A 9839-nucleotide genomic window follows, 5' to 3' on the forward strand; every position below is an offset into this window, starting at 1 on the left:
ATTAATTTTGTCATTGAATTATTGACAGCCTTAAAAAGAGGAAATGACCAAACTGGTCCTTAATATATAATGCTTGATTTCGGTCCTTAATGTATAACAAAGTGTTGTTGGAAATTATTGTGTATCACAAAAATTATCATAGTTTGAAGTGTGTTTTATGATATTTCATTTGGTATAAATGTATCTCTCACAATTCAACAAATATTTTTAGTATATAAAGCTATAAAGCACAAAATCTAAAAAAAATTAAATACCATAAAATCTAGCACCACAAAATGTTGGAGGAAGAGTTTATATTTTTGTCATCTCTTCCATAGAAAAAACACATGATGAGTGTAGATAGATAAAACATTGTTTCAATGGTAAGAAGGAATTCTTTTTGTATGACTAAAAATGCCGACTACTACTAACGAAAATTGTAGTACCTACTATGTAGTAAAATCCCCTACCTTGAGTAGTACTAGCAGTAGGGGTGTACAAATTAAACCGTAAAATTAAATCAAATCGATGAATCAAATCAAATCGGAAAAAAAAACGATTTGTGGTTTGGTTTGATTGGTTTGGCGGTTAAAAAAAAAAAAGTCAACAACTCTTGGTTTGATTTGGTATTAAAAGAAAAAAAGTCAAACCGAACCTAAATCAAACCGACATAATATATATATATAATTTTATTTTACTTATAGATAAAAAATATTATTTATAATCTACTTTGTTAATATATTTTTAGTTAGTTTATAGCTTTCAATGTTTATATATTTTATTTCAAATTTGGGCTTGTAAAGTTTTGTAAATATTATATATATAATTTTATTTTATTTATAGATAAAAAATATTATTTATAATCTACTTTGTTAATATATTTTTAGTTAGTTTATAGTTTTCAATGTTTATATATTTTATTTCAAATTTGGTCTCATAAATTTTTGTAAATATTATATATATAATTTTATTTTATTTATACATAAAAAATATTATTTATAATCTACTTTGTTAATATATTTTTAGGTAGTTTATAGTTTTCAATGTTTATATATTTTATTTCAAATTTGGGCTTGTAAATTTGTAAATAATTTATTTTGTATTAAGATCCGAAGTTACAATTATATTGTTATAGTTTTTCAAATTCGAAGTTAACAATTTACTTTGTAAATATTTCGTTTTGTATTCAATTTGACCGTATCCTTTAATCTTATTAATTTAACATAATGAGCGTTGATATTTCAAAAAATAATAATTTGTACTCATGTGAATTTTACCGTCTTGATGAAAATTTCTATTCATTTAACATTTCTTAAATTTAACTTATCACACAAGTAAGTGAATATATTTTATCTCTTTTTCAAACACCGTATAGTTGTAAAAAACCGAAAAACCAAAAATAATCGAAAGAACCGACTAAAATCAAAACCGAAAAAACCAATTTTGCATGATTTGATTTGGTTTATAGATTTAATAAACCGACATAATTGATTTATGTTTTTTTTAATGAAAAAACAAACCAAACCAACTTATGTACACCCCTAACTAGCAGCATGATGTCGCTATCTTGTCATGATGCATATTAATATATAATATAATATATCATTTTAAAAAAAAAAAAGATTTATAGAAATCAGGGAAATTTTGTACTATTATATTAGAGGGAGAGTTGAACTTTGATAATCACACAAAATAAAATTGTCACAACAATTATTATCTGTCCTTGGAGTTAACTTAGCAGCTATAAGAATATTTTAGATATTTAACATGTTCTGTGTATTAAAGCCTTCCTAACATTATGAATAAATGATAGAACTAACTTGATTTAATTGCTTAAAGAGGCTTAATTTCCTCAATTATTTATCTTGGCTTTTGGATTGTGCAGGTAAAGTTTAGGGGAGGAGAGAGGCAAGCGAGACTAGGAGAGGGAGGAGAGAAGCGAGTGAGATCTGAAAGAGAAAAGAGAGAGGTTGATTGCCTATTGTATTCGTTGTATCAAATTGTATCACGAATACAAATGATTTGTATCAAAATGAATGTAATTGTTTAAAAAAACTAATGTATTTAGCTACATATTAGGAGGAGAGAGGCGAGCAAGATCGGGAGAGGGATGAATACATTTATATTTGTTGTATCACGAATACAATGGATATAAAAATACAAATATTATTGTCTGAATATAATTGAGTTGTATCATATATCGAATATAATTGTATCAATCGTATTAATGAACACAATTGGCAGGATACAAATTGTCATAATACAATTGATATAGAATAGTACACAACTGATACATAATACAAAATACAATTAATATGGAATACAAATACATTTAATACATAATACAAAATACAATTGTCATTTATGTGGAATGTTTTTTGGGAGAGAGAGAGAGAGAGAAATTAGCTATAGGACCCTACATATAGCTATGAAATGTAATTTTTTAAACCACAGTGATTTATCGTAAATGCATATCACATGTTTGCCTTGTGTAATTTTTCCTTCTTTTTTTCTATTTATGAAATTACACCGAGTATGTTGTTGTCGTCAAACATTTTGAATAATCTATCAATTCTATTTGAAAAATGAATGACATGAATGTGAAATAACAAGTCAATACTATCAAAATAAATAAATTGCAACTGGAAATATAACAAATTCAAAAAAAAAAATCAAAAATTAACATAATACTCTTTATCAAATTCCATCAAAACATAAAATAAGTTTCAATTTAACTTAATCAAATATAATTCAAAAGAAAAGAAAACATGAGTCAATAACACTCATTCAACAATGAAATTCCAGAATTTAAAAAAAAAAAAAAAACTAGAATATCAACACAGTCGTGCTAAATGGAGAAAATAAAAAATAAAAAGAAAAAAATACAAGCAATTACATGGAATCACAAGAAGTAAAAGGCTGAAAAATGCGGGAAAAAATGAAAGATAAATATAAAAAATGAAAAACATATTTTAAAAAATAAAAATAAGAAAGTTATTAAACTAATAGAAACAAAAAATAAATAAAAAGAAAAAAATAATAATTAAAAGTAGCCTTATAATTACACATGTAATTACCGGCAATTCTCACCTCACCTTAGAATTAGTGTGTAGCTACTCTATCCTAATTAGACTCAATTTCCTGCTAACCAACTGATTATTTAAGCATATGAACATACCAAACTATGTAATTAGAACTCAATAACATTTCCCTGAGTATATCATCAAAATATTTAATGAAATCACATGGTTTGCGGACCTCTATGAACAAACATGGACAAGAAATACTCCATACAATTGTTATAGTTGCCTTAGCATTATTTATATAATACAATAGTGAGGGAGAGAATAGAAAGGGGTAGGGAGCCCCATTATCGTGCTTTTTAAATCGAATAGATGCTCGCGCATGTCCAACATGTATGCAAAGAATGAACCTACAACAATAGTAAACATACCGACAAGACAAGTAATCAATTATCATGCTGCTGCAGATTTCTTATCCTCGTCGTCGTAGACATTCAAAGCCTGAAGTAACTTTGGCCAAGACTCTGGAATTCCTCCAGGGAGATCAAACTCCAACAGCTTATCCCGCTTGCGGTAAAAGTCCTCTACTGGTTTGCTCTGCAGGAACAACATAAGCAGTTATTATGTTACAATAACATACCTAGTGTAACTCTGGAGAAGGTAGGATGTACGGACACCTTACCCCTATCTTTGTGGGCAAGCATTTAGAAAAGTAAATTACGAATGTGGATGTACCACAGTAGCTAACTGAGAATTAAGTTTGTACCATCTTGTCCTAAAACAAATGAGGAGCTGGGGTCTGGGGAGAAAAAACACAGTTACAGGAAATACAACAATAGGTTAGTAACCACTGCACAAATGAAATGCACATATTGACAAAAGAGGCCACTTTGGAAGGATAACATGCAATAGCAGCTCCAGCGCAATCCAACCAATCAACTATACTTCAACCCCAAACTAGTCGAGACCGGCTAAATAAAGGACAGGAGGAAAAAAAAACTAAGGGTTATAGAGTATCTCAATGCCACTTTTGACTGTATACAGATGTCAAAAACAGTGATTATCTTCCGATTTGACGTACTACAAGAAAACATAAAATTTGAGTAAATGATTCGATGATCTGCTTGCAAAACACATCATAATTGCTCAGAATTATTATTTCTTGAGTTGTGAATGGAACAGATTTTTGTTGTCTACGGAAGTGTGAAGAAGTTGTAATGTAGGAATGGGTATATTCATCAGTCAAGTACATGAAGAGAATACTTGCACAAAGCGAGAAATAATAAATAAGAGAGAAGTAGATCATACTGTTTCATGGTAGATGCGGAGGCGTTCCTTCACAACATTTTCAGTGTCATCAGACCGTGTAATAAGTTTGGTTTCACAATGCGGAGGGGGGAGAAGGGGAGGCATGTACATTCTAGTTTCACCATCATCACCCTTCATATCAATGCATGCAACATTATAATTGCCTCCACACTCGCTACAAGTCCTTCTTCCTAAGCACTTGGCGATCAACGCATCTTCCCGAAGCTTCAGATTAATCACCAAGTCAATGTCTGTCACTCCCTCTAAGATTTCCTAAATAACCAAATAACACATATAATAGGATCAGAGAAAATGTCGTCTATCTAGTTAAAGAAGGAGAAAAATTGATTAATTTCAGTGCACAAAGCAGCTTAGCCACTATCAGAGAGCAGTACTTACACTGTTGATAATTCATTGCTTGGACCTGTACACATATCAGATCTGTTTCATCTCTAGATCCAATTATAGGGGAAATAAAATTCCAAATATAGGAACCAAGGGCTGCAGAGAGTTTCAATTATAGTAAAAGTTTTGCTTGGCAGAAAAACAAAATGTTATACAACAGAGAGTAAGGTGAACCCACCAAAGTCCAAAATATATTAATAATTTAGCCTTCAAACACTAAACCATAAGTTTCAGTGTTTGCTCTTGGATTCTAATTTGTTACCAGAACTTGGCAATCATATCAGTTATTCTGATGGCAACAAAAGATATGACCTGACCAGCCTCAGACAAAAATAACAGAAATTCGGGGAGCAAGGGTCCACATCGTAGTATCAAAAAGTAGAAGAGGTTGAGAAGTCATACAGGTCCATGACACCACATGAAACAGACTTTTACTACGCCGGAGGGAGAAAGCAAGCAATAGAAGAGACATGGCTGGGAAAGAAAGACAGGGGAATGCTTGTGTTGGAAACTTTTGGTCCCAAGAACAAGGGAAACAAAGATGATCCTCTAAACTGGTGGAGACACTCCAGCAAGCAGCCCTAGACCCTAGTACAGGAAACCTTATTTCACTAGTGAAGACCGAAGACATCAATGTCCTGACTTTGCATAAAGCATTGCCAAAAGATAACTGGCCGTACCTCTACTTTACAGCCTCCTGAAGTTTCAGTAAATTATTACATTAATCTTCATCAATGTTCAACTTTTGCCCTTCAGATAATCGATTCAAACTTTGTGCATCAACCAAAAAACAATCATCAGGAAAGCATGATGATCTTCTCCTTAGGATACACAACTAAGGGATATCAGCTTTAATGTTACCAACAGTTTCTCCCTACCCTTGGGGGAAAGAGGATACTCATGTTCCTTACTTCCTTTCATATTAACTTTTGAAGAAAAGGAGTAGGGTTAAACAAAAATGTAAAATCCTTAACATTGGGAGGAAGATCATGGATGCAATCTTTATTGTCACTGAGTGTGGGGAAAACAGACAAAGAAGACTAAATCAAGGTTTCTTATTCAAACTACATATCCAGAAAACATATGATCACTTGAATTGGAAGTCCCTCATCCATATGCTTCAAAGAATGGGGTTTGGCACAAGATGGATTGTGTGGACTAAACATTGCAACAGCACAGTGATATTCTCAGTTTTAATCAACAGGACTCCAAATGGTTTCTTTTCCTTCTCAGAAGGGACTAAGGCAGGGGGATCCCCTCTCTCCTTTCCTGTTTATTTTAGCAATAGAAAGAATGAAAAAAGAAAGCAAGGGGTTTGCCTTCTGGGTCGAGCTCGTCGCACCAGGCTTGCCTAGTGCGGGTTACCTCTCCTATGTGGTTTGCGAGCTATTGCTTAGAAGCGAGGGGTTTTAACCTATGCGCACCCAAAGGGTAGCGGCTGCGGGTTTCCCTTGTCATCAAAAAAAAAAAAAAAGAATGAAAAACATAAACACAGCAAAACTGAGGGGATGGATAAGGGGATTCCAGGCAGGTGAGGAAGACAGTCAAGAGATAACACATCTGCAATATGCAGATGACACTTGAGTTTTTCATGAAGCAGAGGAGGAACAAATTCTGATGCTGACAGTGACACTCATCACTTTTGAAGCAGTGTCTAGACTCTATATTAACTGGGGAAAGTGTTTCATCTACCCCATTGTAGCACAATTGGGTATCTGGCAGAGATATTAGGTGTACAATAGAGGAACTTTCAACCATATACCTTGGCATGCCTTTGGTGCCAAAAGAAAATCAAACGGGATATGGAATGGAGTGGTGGAAAAATGTAAAAGGAAGCTAACAAATTGGAAGAGTCAATATTTTTCCAGGGAAGGTAGGTTGACTCTCATAACAGAGTACTGGATGTGATTCCCTCCTACGTGATGTCCATTTTTCCCATCCTTGCTAGTATGATCAAGAGACTGGATGCAGTGAGAAGAAATTTCTTGTGAAGTAGTGAAGACAAGAAAAAGTTCCAGCTGGTGAAATGGGTACAGTTAACATGTGCAAGGAAGTAGGAAGAGCAGGAATCAGAAACTCAAAGAAGCAGAATCAAAATTTAGGATGAAGTGGCTATGGAAGTTTACATCTTGTGAAGACATGCTGTGGAAGGTTATCGTAGCTAAATATGGAGTGGATGATAACTGGATGACAACATGATAACAATACCATATGAATGCACCGAGTGGAGAGCAATTAGGAACCTGCGGCCATTAATACAATTCAGAATCAGGTTCAAGGTTGGAAATGGACTGAAGGTCCCATTTTGGAATGATAAATGGATTGGGAACACCCCCTGCAACAACTTTACCCTGATCTAGTAGAGGAAGGGGATAGACTGGAGTGGCAGAAGGGCAGCACAGGTATTTTCTCAGTTAATTCAGCATATAAGGATCTAAATTGAACAGAGGCTCAGGAGGAGGATTCACCAAGGAAGATGATTTGGAAATCAAAGATTCCTTATTAAGTGAACTGTTTTACATGGATTTAAGCTAAAGAAGCAGCACTGACCCGTGAGAACCTGAACAAGAGGGGATTTCACCACTGTTCTAGGTGCTTCCTGTGTAGAGAATAGGCCTTGGGACAATCAACAATTTCTTTTTACATTGTATGTGGACAGATCAGTTGTGGAGAGTGTTCATAAGTCTGAGGAAGATTGAATGGGTGAAGCCAAGGAACATTAACTTCTGGAACAAGGTGAGGAATGCAGCAAAGAAAGAAGAGAGATGGAAAATTGTCTCTGCTTGCATTTGGTGGTTAGTCTAGGAAGAAAGGAACAGGAGATGTTTTGAAGACAAGCAGAGCAACTTACAGGGCTTTAAGATGATCTGTCTCGCTTTTTTATTTTTGGTGTAAACAGAAACTAATAGCTCAAACAGAAGACATTTTTGATGTTTTAGACTACTTATAGGAGCAACTGATAGATGCACATGCTGTATGTTTTTGAAGGGGAGCTACATTTTTTGATATAGGTTACAAGATTTGCAATCCTACATTAGGCAGGAAGTTGACTACATCCTCTAATAGTTCATTTTTCTAACTTTTGATAAATTGATCCCCTGCCATTATTGGCAGCATCCACAAATTTAGAAATTGGTCTAATCCCACGAACGATTGGTGCAGCAATCAATAATACAGAAAACATAATATCACATAAAGCAATTAATCCCACGAACGATTGGTGCAGCAATCAATAATACAGAAAACATAATATCACATAAAGCAATCCACAAACAAAATATTGATTAAGAACCAATAGAAAGAGTCTACCAAATAAAGAGGTTAAGCTTCTAATTAAAACAGAGGAACATATAACAGACCCAACAGTCCAAGAAAACCCTAAAGTTGTGACTGTTAAAATCACTAACACAATACGTTGAAATACATCACATGAGCCTTTTGAAACTGAAGTATCCACAATTGTATGGCCATTAAAGCTAAAACCCAAGAAAAAAGCTCCCAGACTAGTTAACATTGATAACAAGGTGATATCCAAATATTTCTCCTTGTCCTGTTGTCCATAACTACCAAAGCAAGGGCATAACATTGATAACAAGGTGATATCCAAATATTTCTCCTTGTCCTGTTGTCCATAACTACCAAAGCAAGGGCATTTAGTTCTTAGATTGTACTTTGCCTGTGCTCTCATACTAGTCATATAAAGGTAGAGAAGCAGATAATAAACCCATGCCTCAAAGACTATAATTTTATCTTTTTGAAATTGCTAACTATCGAAGAGAATTAGAATGTATCCTTAACATTGTAAATTCCATCCTTATTACCAGGAGACAGTTCTCTAGGACAGGATATAAACTATTATTTTATAACTGTTAGCAAAATTTCCAGCTTATGCTCATAGAGGAGTAGCGACACAACACTTTATGCCAGTCAAACAATCAAAGCATGTGCATGATGCTCAATTAAGTAGAGGCAATTGTGGATGATATCTGAGAGCTAAGTAAAGCCTTTTAACAAGGTACATCTGAGGGAAGTCTAATGTCAGTAAAGACTACCCAGTTCATTATCCACCGAGTTTAGAAGGCTGTGATTGGTCCAAAGGACGGGTTACGGACAGATTTCTCAGTTATAAAAAAAAAAGAAAAAGTAAAGACTACCCAGTTATGAAAAACCTAGCGAGGACATAATTTAGAACTTTCAAGGCCATTACTTGCATTGACATACAAAAAAAAAAAAAAAAAGCAATATCAAAATGTTTCTAGTAGCAATTGAAGAGAACATATAAGATGATGTACATGGCTGTTCAAACATGCCACAAATTTTGAAACTAATTGTAAAAAGTTGAAGACTAGTTAACCTTGGTCAATGTTTCACAAGGTCTCTCCCAATTAACAGGTGTCACTAGAAGAAATCAAGAAACAACTAATATGACACACATAGGCCAGATATTTGCTCTTATTAGCTCAGACATTTTCCCTTATCTACATATGAACATAAGAATTGGCTAATATATCTGATGAACGTATTATGCAGTTCAGAGTTTTGCTCTTTGCAGAAACTTTGACGTAACATACAAATAAAATGTATCTCATGTAAGATGAAGTATTACCTACTCTAGTTAGGATCTAATCACCTCAACTAAGAGCTTAATTCTCAGACCGCACAGTCTATTGAGAGAATCATATGGGGCTTTGCTGTTGATTTCAATTTTTTGTACTTTATTCATTCATTTCGTTCAACAGCATATTCAACTTTTCTTGAGCAAGCGGCATTCCAATTGCAGGTCCTGCCATAAGCCCATAACCATTAACCTGTTATAGTAATGCATCCTCGCTAGTTGTGAAACAGTCCTCAAGTACTGATATTAGAACGTTAATAAATTATCTTGCTAAGTTATATCCATAGCAAGCCTCTGTGTGCCAGATGCCAGACTGTGAAAGAAAATATTGGCCTATTAAAGTACATAGATGCACAAGATTAAGTCCCAGTCAACAGGTGCAACCGTCAAATTAAATAATACACACATGTAAGAAACATGATAATAGCACATGTATACAGATATGTGTGTGTGTATGCATATTTATATGTACGGATTTCCTTTAGATTAGTAAGCTATTACCTAGAAAA

The 9839-nt window shown here is 33.8% G+C and overlaps 1 protein-coding gene across 1 annotated transcript; it reads right to left on the bottom strand.

Moving 5' to 3' along the window:
• Positions 1–3142: 3142 nt before the first annotated feature.
• LOC125828728 (probable adenylate kinase 6, chloroplastic) lies at positions 3143–9746 on the bottom strand. The gene is made up of 3 exons (XM_049508066.1): positions 9346–9746; positions 4311–4583; positions 3143–3599 (listed from the first exon to the last, which is right to left on the bottom strand). The coding sequence occupies exons 1-3, from the start codon at positions 9436–9438 to the stop codon at positions 3456–3458; spliced, it is 510 nt and encodes a 169-aa protein (XP_049364023.1). The 5' UTR covers positions 9439–9746; the 3' UTR covers positions 3143–3455.
• Positions 9747–9839: the final 93 nt, after the last annotated feature.

The sequence above is a fragment of the Solanum verrucosum genome, unplaced genomic scaffold, assembly GCF_900185275.1.
Source record: "Solanum verrucosum unplaced genomic scaffold, falcon-dt-bn FXZP01000195.1, whole genome shotgun sequence".
Lineage (NCBI taxonomy): Eukaryota > Viridiplantae > Streptophyta > Magnoliopsida > Solanales > Solanaceae > Solanum > Solanum verrucosum.

What these genes read in the sequence shown, in the direction of transcription:
- LOC125828728 (XM_049508066.1), bottom strand. Translation starts at nt 9,438, where the DNA reads ATGAATAAAGTACAAAAAATTGAAATCAACAGCAAAGCCCCATATGAT. An exon ending in GAATTAAGCTCTTAGTTGAG is followed by an intron (nt 4,584 to 9,345) that starts GTGATTAGATCC and finishes TTGGTTATTTAG; the next exon opens with GAAATCTTAGAGGGAGTGAC. An exon ending in TCCGCATCTACCATGAAACA is followed by an intron (nt 3,600 to 4,310) that starts GTATGATCTACT and finishes TTGTTCCTGCAG; the next exon opens with AGCAAACCAGTAGAGGACTT.